This window comes from Oncorhynchus clarkii, chromosome 10 (assembly GCF_045791955.1).
Source record: "Oncorhynchus clarkii lewisi isolate Uvic-CL-2024 chromosome 10, UVic_Ocla_1.0, whole genome shotgun sequence".
In the NCBI taxonomy this organism is placed as follows: Eukaryota; Metazoa; Chordata; class Actinopteri; order Salmoniformes; family Salmonidae; genus Oncorhynchus; species Oncorhynchus clarkii.
In genome coordinates, this window is record NC_092156.1 from 33691364 (window position 1) to 33705824 (window position 14461).

Consider the following 14461-nt stretch of genomic DNA (forward strand, 5'->3'; position numbering starts at 1 on the left):
ACTAGGCAACAGGATAGATAAGTAGTAACAGCAGCTTATGTGACGCGTCAAAAGAGTTGGTAAATGCAGATAGGTAACTATTTAGTTAAATATTAAGCAGTCTTATAGCTTGGGGGTAGAAGCTGTTCAGGGTCCTGTTGGTTCCAGACCTGGTGCACTGGTACCGCTTGCCATGCAGTAGCAGAGAGAACAGTCTATGACTTGGCTGGCTGCAGTCTAACAATTTTTAGGGCCTTCCTCTGACACCACCTTGCAGTTGGATGCCAAGCAGTTGCCATACCAGGTGGTGATGCAACCAGTCAAGATGCTCTCAATGGTGCAGCTGTAGCACACTGTGTGTGTGTGTGTGTGTGTGTGTGTGTGTGTGTGTGTGTGTGTGTGTGTGTGTGTGTGTTATGGGGAATGTAACTTTACTCCCAAAGAAAGGTTGGTTTGCCAGCACTCACTGCTGTTCCAAGGAAATCCCAACTATCTGTCCCCTTATGTCGATCTCAGTTTATACCTTCTCTCGCTCTCTCTCTCTCACACCGTCATCCAAACGCCAATGTGGTATGACAGGATTTGAATTACATGGGTGTCCAGAACATATCACTGCCTGCTGATAATGTCAAATCACTGCCTGCTAGTCTTAATATGTCACTTTCTTGTGAGTAATTCACCAATTGTGATAAATCCTAACAAAGCTGCAACAATGAACAGATTCAAATTCAATCTTTAAAAATCTAAATGAAGTTTAAAAATGTTAAGTGCACAATATGACTTTAAAAAAAAAACAATTCAAAGAGTTTAAGATAAACTTAAACGCATTAAAAAAGTTAATATTTAAGTATGAATGCCACACAAGTGTTGACTCTCTGTCTCACACACACAAACACAGAGAGAGAGAGAAAGAGAGAGAGCGAGAAAGATGTCATGTGCAGTCCTGTACCCAGTGTAAAGCTGAAGGTATCAGAGTTCGCTCACCCTTTCCCTCATCATTTTTGCTTTCTTTCCGGAGTGAGTCCAGACGTGCGCAACTGTAATTCTCTATTCTCTGACCGGGAGAGGATGGTGTCCTCGCTCCAGGCGATGTGGATGTTCAAGGATGGGGTGATTCTGTTCTGCACACCGTTCCTCCTCCTCCCACTACCTCTGCTGATTGGAACCACGGTATGCGCCAAAGTTGTCGAATAGACTTATTCCAGGGGTCCCTACCTCCTTTTGACCTCATCTAGAACTACTCTTTCTACACAAAGAGTAGGCTATCTGAATGATGATTTCAAATATTTCACTTGCAGCCTACTAGTAGTCTATCGTCTTGTTAGATATTTCATAAATTAAATCAGAACTATTTTGTGCACCTGACGCATGCTGATTTTGGCATAAACATGTATTGCTATAGTTCTAATTTCCCCACGCACACACTGGCGTAGCACCCAAGGGGTGGGGGGCATTTTCTCTCAGACTCATAATAATAACAGTTATAATTTATTCAGCTTCTATAGTGCTTTTCATTACATAAATAATCTCAAAGTCTTGAAAATAAAAATAAACAATCATCAAATGAAAGATGTAGTTACAGAACAGAGAGTAGGTCTGGACTACAACAATTGTCACCTAGAGTTGAACGTTTTGGGTGTTTCAAGCCTCCAAAAGATGGGGAGACCGTCAAGAGGGATCCACATAGCTTGAGCAGAGGGAGGGGGTTTGTCAACAAGGGAATATGACCAGGTCCTCCAGTGGCAGGCAGCACAGTTCTCTCCATTCAAGGTGTTTCACCGGCGCCTCGCCATCACCGCCGTCTGATTGCTGCTTCTCCATAGCCATTGACTCGGTCTTTTTACGAGATGAACGTCGTTGTATTCTGGAAATTCCGAAAATGGAAATTCCGCTCTTTAACATTCTGACCCAACTGGCTCCGCGCTTGCGTCTGTGTGCCTCCTCATGCGCATATTGATTTTTGTCTATCCCCACCAGACATGACACAGGTTAAAATACTAAAATCTAGACGCGAAAGACACGCACACCTATTTGGGCGAGGTGCTGGCTAGCGGAGTGGAATGCTTAAAAACATTAAGGAGAGCCATACACTCTAGGAGCTCAGATGGAAAAATGTGATGTCTAACGTTTCAACAGACACACTGTCTTCATCAGGGTATAATGACAAACACTGCGGGGTGACTCATTTATATAGTGTCAAGACACACACAGGTGTCTGTAATCATGGCCGGGTGTGGCCTGATATCATTGGTTAATTCTCATATATTAAAATAGCTTACAGAAAACATAAATGGATAGTCTGATCATAGATACAATTTGGCTACATAAGCCTACAAACATTTACAACAGCAAAATCACAAGAATCACAAGAATGGCTTCAGATTAAAGTCTACGTTGAGACCGAAGGGAGCAAGGGTCTTTAAATTAAAGATCCAGACAGCCTCTCGTTTTAACAATACATTGTCGAGGTCACCCCCGATCCCAGGGAGGGTGACATGTTCGATGCCAATATAACGTAGAGACGAAATCCAGTTATTTGCTTCCAAAAAGTGGGCCGCAACTGGGTAAGTTTTTGCACTTAATGGTGCTACAAAGCTCCGAGATGCGTACTTTTAATTCACGCTTTGTTTTACCCACATCATTTTTACCTCAAGGACAAGTTATAAGATAAATAACTGCCTTAGTGGAGCACATTATAACACCTTTGATTGGGATCTGTTTCCCTGTTTGGGGGTGTTTGAAGGATCTACATTTATATGTGCCATTGCATTGAGCACAGCCATCACACTTGTAGTTTCCATCCAATAGGGGCGCAAATACACGTTGTGCAGGGATATCATGGGGTGGTAAATCAGAGTTTACCAATTGATCTCTGAGGTTTCTGCCCCGCGAGAATACGACCAAGGGAAGGTCCGAAAACACATTACCGATACTATCATCGGATCTTAGAATGTGCCAATGTTTGTGAACGATTCCCTTAATTTGTTCAGAGCACTTTGATTAGCGGGTAGTTAGAACGCAAGAATGTTTCTTTTTGCGAGACTGACCTTGAAAGAGGTCATGTCTCAATTTGTTTAGAATTTTCTCAATTGCAGTATTAATCTGACCATTTCTGTACCCAGTGCTGATGAACCATGATAACTATCCGTCAGTGTTGATATAGTCGTTGATTCCCAGAAGTATCCATTGAGATATGTAGAATCTGAAAAAACATCCCAGATGCCACACTGATTGACCGGGTAACCCTGGCAACTGGATCTCATGGGTCTCCACAGCATGTGCCATCCCTATGTAACTAAAGTAGAAGGCCCAGCTGGACCCTTTAAATATTAATATACCAGAAAAATACACATAGCAAAGACTTTTGGTTTCGGAGAGAGTGTGTTATTGACACCTGACCATGCTTTCTCCTGCTGTGCTGACAGACCGTAGACCAATTTTAGGTATTACTCTCACTTAGTAATCTACTCTTGTGAGAGTGACATAAAGCCTGACCTGCCCCAGGAGGTCTTATATTCTTGTAAGCTCAGTGTTTCTGTGCCAAGGCATTGAAGACTAAGGAAACATTTCCTCATCACACCATAGGGTGTTGAAGTTCAAGTTTACATTACTTGAGATTCACAAATTCACATCACAGATCAATATTGATACAATGGCACTATCAGACACACAGAACACCGTGTTTTCATGTGTGTGTGGGTGTTTGTCCTTTTGACCTCTTGGATATTTGGGTTCTCTGTACATCTATATGCATCTAAATCATGTATTGTAAATGTGTGTGCTGCAGGAGGCAGGCTGTGCCTATGTGATAGCCCTGATGGCAGTGTACTGGTGTACTGAGGTACTGCCGCTGGCTGTGACTGCTCTCCTGCCCGCTGTCCTCTTCCCTTTGTTTGGCATCATGGAGTCCAAGCAGGTACGCTTCCCTCACACACGCACAAACACACATGCTCACACTCAAAGACAATCTCTCACGTGTGTGTATCAGGTGTGTATGCAGTACCTGAAGGACACCAACATGCTGTTTGTTGGCGGGCTAATGATGGCTGTTGCCGTGGAGAAGTGGAATCTTCACAAGCGCATCGCCCTCAGAGTTCTACTCGTTGTGGGGATGCGGCCTGCCCTGTGAGTAGCAAATCACAGGTGTCTGTCTATCAGTTGTTCAAGTATCAAATCAAGGTTGTCAGCCCACTGAGCTAAAGCCTAGCATGCTTTCCTCCTTCTCCACTTCCTATTTTCTTTTCTGACTCTGATACACCCTCCCCTCCTCCGCTGTCCCCACCAGTCTGATGCTAGGGTTCATGGGTGTGACAGCCTTCCTGTCTATGTGGATCAGTAACACAGCCACCACAGCTATGATGGTCCCCATTGTCCAGGCCGTCCTGGAGCAGCTCAACGGCCCACGAAAGGGGGAGAACCCCCTGCCCACCCCTCAGAGCCAGGAGAATGGTACGACTCCTGAGGAAAATCTGGAGAACAGTTCGACCCCACAGGACACACTTATGATCCAGGACAATCGCATCCCACTGGAGAAACTAGCCTCAGAAGATAAACTGGACTCCCCAGACAAACCAGTTCCTCAGGACAAGTCTCTGACTGATGGGAAGCCAGGTGAGGTGCAGGGCACTGGGCTGGGGGCAGAGGCCAGGGCAGGGATCTGGGGTCTGGGTGAGGCTGGAGCACTGCTTTTTCACCAACACACCATAACACAGTTAAATGGAGATTTCAGACAATTATAGACATAGGCTAAATGTCTGTAGGCAACAGGAAAACTATATTCTGCCTAGTTTGTCCGTGACCTCTTGGTAGTCCTGATCCCAAACATCTCTAATATATAGTGCTATTTTCTCCTCCTTCCTCTCTCTATACAGTGATGGTGTCCATGGTCTTGAAGGAAGGGACTAAAGCAGAGGAGCAAGTTGGGGAGGAAGAGGAGGAGAAGGAGAGGATGAAGATGTGTAAAGGCCTGACGTTGTGTGTGTGTTACGCTGCCAGCATCGGCGGCACTGCCACTCTAACTGGCACCGGACCCAACCTTGTCCTCACAGGGCAGATGAGCCAGTATGTACCACACACACACACACACAGACACACACACATATGTACCTCTCACAGACACACACCTCACATATGTTAGTGCATGTACAGTATATCCCGTCGCTATAAACATAGATATGGGGGTCAGAACATATCATGTTGATCAACTGACATTTGATGTTTTACATTTCTGAGAAGTTATGTTGTTAATAGAAGCCCACTGTCAGACTCTTCCCTCAGAACGGTGACGTCATTAACTTTGCCTCATGGTTCGCCTTTGCCTTCCCCACCATGCTGCTGATGCTGACGCTGGCCTGGCTCTGGCTCCAGCTCGTCTTCATCGGCTTCAAGTGAGTGACCTGGCCAGAGCATCACAGTGCATTATTTTAACTCTAGTCTCTCCTCCCTCTCAGTTCAACCATGACATGATATCTGTAAAGGTTTGCATAGGCCAAATAGGGGTAATGTCTCTCTCACTCACTCTGCTTCTCATCTGACCTATTATTGTAAATCATCTCTCTCTCACTCAGTCTCTCTTTCTCTCACCCCTTTCTCTTTTCCTCCCCCACTCATTTCTCTCACCCCTGTCTCCCTGTTTCCCTGTCTCCCTGTCTCCCTGTCTCCCACTCCTCCTCTCCAGTCTGAAGCGTACATGGGGCTGTGGTGCTGTGCAGTCAGAGAAGGAGCTTGCGGCATATGATTTGATAAGTGAGGAGCATCGTCGTCTGGGGCCCATGTCTTATGGAGAGCTGAGTGTCCTGGGGCTCTTCATCCTGCTGGTGGTGCTTTGGTTCACACGAAGCCCAGGCTTCATCGATGGATGGGCAACCCACGTCTTCAATGCCAAAGCACCGTGTGTAACACACACCACAGTGAAATACTGTACACACCATACACACTCAACCACACAGACACACACACACACACACACGCAAGTGGAAATATGCAGAAACATGCACAGTAACACAAGCCTGATCTGATCTGAAGGATAGGTGACCTGAGTTGTCTTTAGTCCCAGAACCTTCCATTAGACCAAATGTCAGGACACGGGGAACAGGTTAAAACAAACACAGGCGGACAAAATATGTCGTTCAGAGAGTAAACCATCTGTGTTGCATCAATACACGTGTTCTGAACTTTGACACACAGGAACACACACGTGTACACGTACACACACTCTCATCTGCACACACATACGCTGTAACCAGCACACAGACTCCGGGAAACGTGATATCACTAGTGAATGAGAGACAAAAGCACACTTCTTTATGACAAACAGATCGATGGGCAGGAGAGGCACACACTTCATTCTGGGCAATTCCACGGTAACGGAATTACGCTTTGACTCAGATTAACTTTCAAATGTATGCCAAACAAAAATAATTGATTTCAAAGACTACTTTGTACAATTTACACAGAAGATTTCACAAAACCCCATTTACTGGAAGACCTGTGCAGAAGTTTGGTAACAGAATTACAGTAAACTCTCCCTCAGTGTTTTATGCGACCACCATATCCAAAAACTTTTTGGCCGACCCCACCAAATTCACATAGAATGTGAGTTATAGATTTATCATTCTCTTTGAAACGAAGTCTAAGAAGCGGTAGATCTGTTCTATGTGTGCTATTTCTATGCTTCCCGTTCTGAAGTTACATTTTTGTCTTTTACGTTTTGCTTTTGTACACCAACTTCAAAAAGCTGAAAATACAGTATTTTTGGATATTGAAAATATATTTCACAGTGGTTTAGATGGTACAATGATTCTCTATACAAGACATTGTTTGTTTTGTCAAATAAACTGAGAAATGGTGGAGCGATTTCTGTATATTGCCCCTTTAAATGTCTGCTCTGAATTAAGATTCAAAGACTCCTGCAGAAAGAATGGGGTGTCAGCTATGATATGACACCTTGAATAAAAAATATAAAAATGTAATGGTAATTGAACTACAGTAGGTGACAATTTCAGTAACGGAAAAACATCATGGGTACATGATCTGTACTATACAGGAATTCATAATTATGGATAGAATTATATAAAAATTTTGCATATTTGGGTATTACGGACTTGCCTAGTTAAATAAAGATCAAATGTTTAAATAACATTTTTAAAAAAAATAGGTAGCCTAGTGGTTAGAGTGTTGGGCCAGTAACCGAAAGGCTGCTGGATCGAATCCCCAAGCTGACTAGGTAAAAATCTGTCGTTCTGTCCCTGAGCAAGGCAGTTAACCCACTGTTCCCCGGGCGCCAAAGATGTGGATGTCAATTATGGCAGCCCTTCGCACCTCTCTGATTCAGAGGCGTTGGGTTAATTGAGGAAGACACATTTCAGTTGAGTGCATTCAGTTGTACAAGTGACTAGGTATCCCCTTTCCCTATTATTCTACACACTGGCTTTGATTGTAATGAGCTCCGCCCCCAAACAAGACCACATTTGGTTGGACCAGACCAAATCTTGAAACAATCTAAACGTCTGTTTCACAAGTTTGGATATCACAGTACAACACAGTAGAGTCCAACAGTACATTATACTGTACTCTACGCTTGTGTGCTCTACTGTAGTGTACAGTACTTTTCTCTAGAATTCTATAATTGGTTCAGATCTGGTCCGGACAGGGAGGACTGACCAAATTTCAACTACTTTTCAACATCCATGAACGTCTGGTGTCGGTCGGTGCTCAGTGGGTTAGGATGCTTGATAAAGTAAATGGAAATAGGGTAGGTGGTAGGGTGTCATGGTAGGTGTCAGTAAGAGCCAGGAGAGGTGGCATTACCTGGAGAGAGGGAGAACGGCAGAGAAACAGAGAGTGAGAGTGGGTAGGGGTTGTCGAGACTGTTTTCATAGTCTTGCTTTGACCACCAGATGACAGAAAGATAAAACAAATATGTTATGAGCTGAACAGGATAGGTAGTATAACATTTATATATGCCTTCATTTCTCAAAAATATAGACTCTTAGCTTTCATTTGACACGCAATGTGACATGCTCCTATGAACTTTACATGTTGGTGCTCATGGGTCCTTTTACATGGAAATGCCCTGGTCATGTGGTCATGTGACCTGCCTAACACATAGGGCATATGTGACGTCTGTCAATTTATGAATGGGCACATCACCATGGAAACAGGCGTTGATTCTAACAGAATCCTGGATCAAACTGGGGCTAAGGTCATCAAAAATGCTCTGTCCTTTACGTCAATCACCTCTGTCATCACATTGCCATCGGGTAAGAATTAGTTAGTGTTCAAAATAGGATTGGAGGGCCCCTCCCCGGCCTCCCTCTGCACCTTTTCCCAACTCCTAACCCCTGTATTCCCCTACACTGCTGCCCCCTAACCCCACACAGTCTAACACCTAACCGCTAACTATCCTCTCCTAAACCCTCCACCTCTCCCTCTCCAGGTTTGTAACTGATGCCACAGTGGCGGTGTTTGTTGCCATGCTGCTGTTCGTCTTGCCCTCTGAGCCCCCCCGCTACCTCTGCTTCTGGAGAACACAGAGATTTGACACAGGTGATACACACAAAAAACAGAAATACCTTAGTTACATAAGTATTCAGACCCTTTGCTATGAGACTCGAAATTGAACTCAGGTACATCCTGTTTCCATTGATCATCCTTGAGATGTTCCTACAACTTGATTGGAGTCCACCTGTGGTACATTTGATTGATTGGGCTTGATTTGGAAAGGCACTGTCTATAAAAGGTCCCACAGTTGACAGTGCATGTCACAGCAAAAACCAAGCCATGAGGTCGAAGGAATTGTCCGTAAAACTCCGAGACAGGATTGTGTCGAGGCACATATCTGGGGGAGGGTACCAAAACATTTCTGCAGCATTGAAGGTCCCCAAGAACACAGTGCCCTCAATCATTCTTAAATGGGAGAAGTTTGGAACCACCAAGACTCTTCCTAGAGCCGGGCAAACTGAGCAATTGGGAGAGAAGGGCCTTGGTCAAAGAGGTGACCAAGAACCCGATGGTCACTCTGACAGAGCTCCAGAGTTCCTCTTTTGGAGATGGGAGACTTTCGAGGACAACCATCTCTGCAGTACTCTACCAATCAGGCCTTTATGGTAGCGTTTGGTTGATTTTTCCGTCTAATGAAAAGAAAGTAATAGAAAACAGCATCAGTAAGTGTCCCACAAGAGTGATGACTGCTCACCTCAAACTCTTGGAAAAGCACTTTGGGACTTTCCAATCCGTTTGACTGTGATCCTGGCTCAGTTGACATGCCGGTAAGTGAAATCATACAAATGATTGAGTTGTTATGTAACCAAATGCATTCACGGGTCACAACACAGGAGTTTTGGTTCCTGACTCAAAGGGAATACCTTGCATTTTTCCTCTGAGCATTAATGCTGTGTTCAAAACAACTGGAAACTTGGAAATCTCCACCTTCCCGACTTCAGTGTGTTTAAGACAACTGGGAACTCGGAAAGACATGAGCTCCGACTGTGAAAAACCTTTTTGAAACTCCAACTCGGAATTCCAACTCGGGAACTCTGGCCTCTTTTTAGAGCTCTGACTTTCCAACCTTAATATCACTGACATCATGATTTGACCTTGAAAGCACCAAAAACACATGGTAGGCTATATCTGTGTGAAGCCAGATTCAGTGCTCTCGTCTGCATTAAAACCAAATATTGATCCAGGTTGGATATGACAGCAGAGATGAGGTGTGCACAGTCGTCCCAGACTTTGAGAAGCTCTGACGCAACATGCATCAAGCACACCCATCTCCTTAGTGGTGGGATAAGATACATTATGTCAGACTAATATTCAATTGACTGCCATAGCTGCAAATAAAGTAAACATTGGCTGTTAAGTATATTTCTTTTTTCACAGAGTTTAGGTTGCGAGAATTGTCAGATATCAAAATGGGGTCTGGGGCCAAAAAGTTTGTGAACCCTGCTGTAGACAATGCTTGACATGTGTGTGCCTCCTCCCGTCAGAGCCCCAGCCCACCCGTGGCCCCGCCCCTGCCCTGCTGACCTGGCAGGTGACCCAGAGGAAGATGCCCTGGAGCATTGTACTGTTGCTAGGAGGAGGCTTCGCACTGGCTAAGGGCAGCGAGGTGTGTGTGTGTGTGTGTGTGTGTGTGTGTGTGTGTGTGTGTGTGTGTGTGTGTGTGTGTGTGTGTGTGTGTGTGTGTGTGTGTGTGTGTGTGTGTGTGTGTGTGTGTGTGTGTGTGTGTGTGTAAGCTTCAATATGTGTGTGTATCCATCTAGGTGTCTGGTCTGTCGCGGTGGCTGGGTGATCAGATGATGCCTCTCTGCTCCGTCCCTCCCTGGGCCATCGCTGTCATCCTCTGTCTCCTCATTGCCACCTTCACTGAGTGTGCCAGCAACGTGGCTACCGCTACACTCTTCCTGCCCATCCTCGCCTCCATGGTACATACACAGTCTCTCTTTCTCCCCCTCCCTCTCACACAGACACTCCCTCTGCGCCCTCATTCTGGGATCAAGTTTCCTCTTGATGAAATTGGAATGTACTGAATATAGTTGGTCAATAGGGGATCTGAGCCAGGCCTATCACTTAAGAGGTTCAAACACACACACACACAGAGAGAGAGAGACTCTCTCGCTAATAGGTCACATTAGAGAGCAGACAGTGAGACTGTAGCAGCACTGTGTAGAGCTCTCAGATCTGTTGATTCAGTCAAGAGAAGCTTTGATAACTGATCCAGCACACAGAGCCACATGCATACACACTCTTATTCATCCTATTCACATCCACATTACAGGATAGTATTACTTGTGTATGTACCTGTGTGTGCTCATGTGCATGCATTCGTATGCACGTAAGTGCGAGTGTGTGTTGGTTAATATGTGTGTGTTCTATTGCAGTCCCAGTCCATAGGGTTGAACCCGCTGTATGTGATGGTACCCTGCACTCTCAGTGCATCCTTTGCCTTCATGCTGCCTGTGGCCACGCCTCCTAATGCCATCGTGTTCTCTTATGGATACCTGAAGGTGTCAGACATGGTGAGAGATAGGCTACCATAGGTACCTACTGTACTTATCAGACAGAGTCAAATCGGAGGGCCTCTATGGGGTTGCCACAGGGTTCAATTCTCTGGCCGACTCTTTTCTCTATATACATCAATGATGTCGCTCTTGCTGCTGGTGATTCTCTGATCCACCTCTGCACAGACGACACCATTCTGTATACTTCTGGCCCTTCTTTGGACACCGTGTTAACTATTTATTGCCTTACATCCCTTATCTTACCTCATTTGCACACACCTTTTTTCTCTATTGTGTTATTGACTGTATGTTTGTTTATTCCATGTGTAACTCTGTGTTGTTGTTTATATCGCACTGCTTTGCTTTATCTTGGCCAGGTTGCAGTTGTAAATGAGAATTTGTTCTCAACTAGCCCACCTAGTTGATATACATATATTTCACCCTGCCTCCCAATCCGAAACCTTAATCTCCTCCTCACACCTTATTCATCCCCCATAAACTCCATCCCCTCAACCTACCACCACCTCAACTCTAACCCCCTCTCTCTCCTACAGGCTAAAATGGGTATAGTGATGAACATCATCGGGATCCTGTGCATCACTCTGGCCATTAACAGCTGGGGTAGAGCTATGTTCAACCTGGACACCTTCCCCTCCTGGGCCAACACCACCGCGAACATCACTACAGGAGGAGGAGGGGGGAAATGACCCCAAATATACCACCATACGCCCCTGTACTGCCATTGCACTGCTACCGATGCCAAAAGGGGATGAGGAAGGGGGAGTATTACCAAGAGACCACAGATCTTTCTCCAACAACACTACAAGCCTCACTGGGGCAACAGAAGGCTGGCCATGAGAGCACTGTTATGGTCTGGTGAACACATGCGCGCGCGCACACACACACTGGGATAGTTTCCAGCTGTGCCATCACCGTACCGGTTTATTATCAGTGTATTTTCTACTGTTCGGGACTTATTCTTATATTATATGGTTATGACACTAGACAGCCTTAGGGAACAGGGATGATAAATAACTTGCAAAGCCAAGACATGCTGTAATACTGTAACTTATATTGTTATTACTGACAATATTGCTATATCAATTTATATTCTATAATTGTATTATATTACAGGGATCATCAACAAATTTTAGCCACTGGCTAATTTTCTCTTGAGTGGATGGTCAGGAGTCCGGAACATAATTACAAATCATTTGGAGACTACAAATTGACTGCCCAAACAAATATAATATTTGAATAAAACATAATCATTACAAACCTTGCTTACATTTGTATACGATCACACATATCGCTCTATTATCCGTGGGAATAATTTGGAACAGATTTTCCTAATTAAAATCTCTTGGAGCTGATTTTCTGGCATTTTCAGTCTTTTATGTCCAACAATCAAAAAAAGAGAATAATAGGTTTTGCACAGAACTTGGAGGCCAAATAAAATAATCTGCGGGCTGCCAGTTGGGGAACTCTGTTAGATTACATCAATTAGGATAAATTATTTTCAGTAAGTGTAATTAATTAGATATTTTGTATAGTTATCAATGTAAATGATTGACTTTTGTAAGAGTTTAGAGTTGTTTTGTCCATTCCAATAACAACCTATTATGGTTTTGTATATTGTACTGTATTTGTTTAGTTTTTTTGCTGAATAAAGCCTGGACTTTTGAGGTTGTGCTGATTTACTGTTTGAGCAGATATTGTCCCTGGGACATGGTCTCTTTCTGTTGACCACAAAACATCTTCTCTCACACTAGCCTATCAAACTATATACCATGCAGTACTACAACAGACACAAATATCATTTGGATAAGAATTCAGTTACTGTCTTGAAGGCAAACGCTTAAGCACAGTACTACAGAAGCCTGTTGTTGCCCCTCTCTCTCTCACTCTCTCTCTCAAACACACAAAAATGTTCAGGGTTACCTCATCAAGCAAACAGAATGAGATATGGTGTGTAGTCAGTCAGCCTAAATGTTTAGAAGTGTATTCCTCCACACACACACAACACACACACACACAACACACACACACACACACAACACACACACAACACACAAACACACACACAAACACACACACACACACACACAACACGCCGCAGGACAGGATAAAGTCCACTGACGCCAAAAGAGAAATGACTTATCTATTCACTCACGTCTGAGAACATGACTGACTATAACAAACCCTCTATCTATATCATACTGATAGCCTCAGGGGATTCAAGTCATTCAGTCAAAGAATCTCAAAAGTGTATAATTAATCGTTCACCTCCCAGTTAAGTTATTGGATGCTTTGGTTGAAGGAGTTTCTAAATACGTTTTATAATTCAGAGGATTGTAAGAACAGGAGGGTGTATTGAACTATGGCCCTGTCTGTCTGGGGCAGGTAGAGCTGTGTGAAAACAACTCAGCAGGGGGTATGAGGCAAGTGCTACAGTGCCTTCAGAAAGTATTCATACCCCTTATTCCACATGTTGTTGTGTTACAGCCTGAGTTCAAAATGAATTCAATAGATTTTTGTCTCACCCATCTACACATAATACCACATAATTACAAAGTGTTTTTTGAAATTTTAGCAAATGTTTTGAAAATGAAATACATAAATATCTCATTTACAGTAGTATTCACACCCCTGAGTCAATATATGTTAGAATCACCTTTGGCAGTGATTACAGCTGTCTCTAAGAGCTTTGCACACCTGAATTGTACAATATTTTAACTACATTCTTTTTTTTTCATTCTTCAAGCTCTGTTAAGTTGGTTGATCACTGCTAGACCCATTTTCAAGTCTTGCCATAGATTTTCAAGTCAAAACTCTAACTAGGCCACTCAGGAACATTCAATTCTTGACAATATGAATAGTGGTACTGAGTGATGTGTTATGTTGGATTTACCCCAAACATAACGCTTTGTATTCAGGACATAAAGTTAATTTCTTTGTCACATTGTTTGCAGTTTTACTTTAATGCTTCATTTCAAACAGGATGCTGTTTTGGAATATTTTTATTCTGTACAAGTTTCTTTCTTTTACCTCTGTCAATTCGGTTAGTATTGTGGAGTAACTGCAATTTTGTTGATCTATCCTCAGTTTTCTCCTATCACAGCCATTAAACTCTGTAACTGTTTTAAAGTTACCATTGACCTCATGGTGAAATCCCTGAGCTGTTTCCTTCCTCTCCAGCAACGGAGTTAGGAAGGAAGCCTGTATCTCTGTAGTGACTGGCTGTATTGATACGTCATCCAAAGTGTAATTAATAACTTCACCATGCTCTAAGAGATATTCAATGTCTGCTTTTTTTAAATTTTTAGCCAGTTACCAATAGGTGCCCTTCTTTGTGAGTCGTTGGAAAACCTTCCTGGTCTTTGTAAATGAATCTGTGTTTGAAATTCACTGCTCATCTGAGGGACCTTACAGATAATTGTATGTGAGGGGTACAGAGATGAGGTATTCATTCAAAAATAATG

At 43.6% G+C, this 14461-nt stretch overlaps 1 protein-coding gene across 2 annotated transcripts; it reads left to right on the plus strand.

The window, feature by feature from the left end:
• The first annotated feature begins 804 nt into the window (after positions 1–804).
• LOC139418298 (Na(+)/citrate cotransporter-like) lies at positions 805–12662 on the plus strand. Of its 2 annotated transcripts, XM_071167664.1 has the most exons (12): positions 805–1149; positions 3767–3895; positions 3968–4104; positions 4265–4590; positions 4851–5040; positions 5244–5366; positions 5657–5869; positions 8417–8526; positions 9966–10087; positions 10242–10403; positions 10860–10997; positions 11534–12662. In XM_071167664.1, the coding sequence occupies exons 1-12, from the start codon at positions 829–831 to the stop codon at positions 11684–11686; spliced, it is 2124 nt and encodes a 707-aa protein (XP_071023765.1). In that variant the 5' UTR covers positions 805–828; the 3' UTR covers positions 11687–12662. The 2 variants fall into 2 exon arrangements, with proteins under 2 accessions (XP_071023765.1, XP_071023763.1); XM_071167662.1 differs by having other exon boundaries at positions 3767–4104; positions 11534–11823.
• Positions 12663–14461: the final 1799 nt, after the last annotated feature.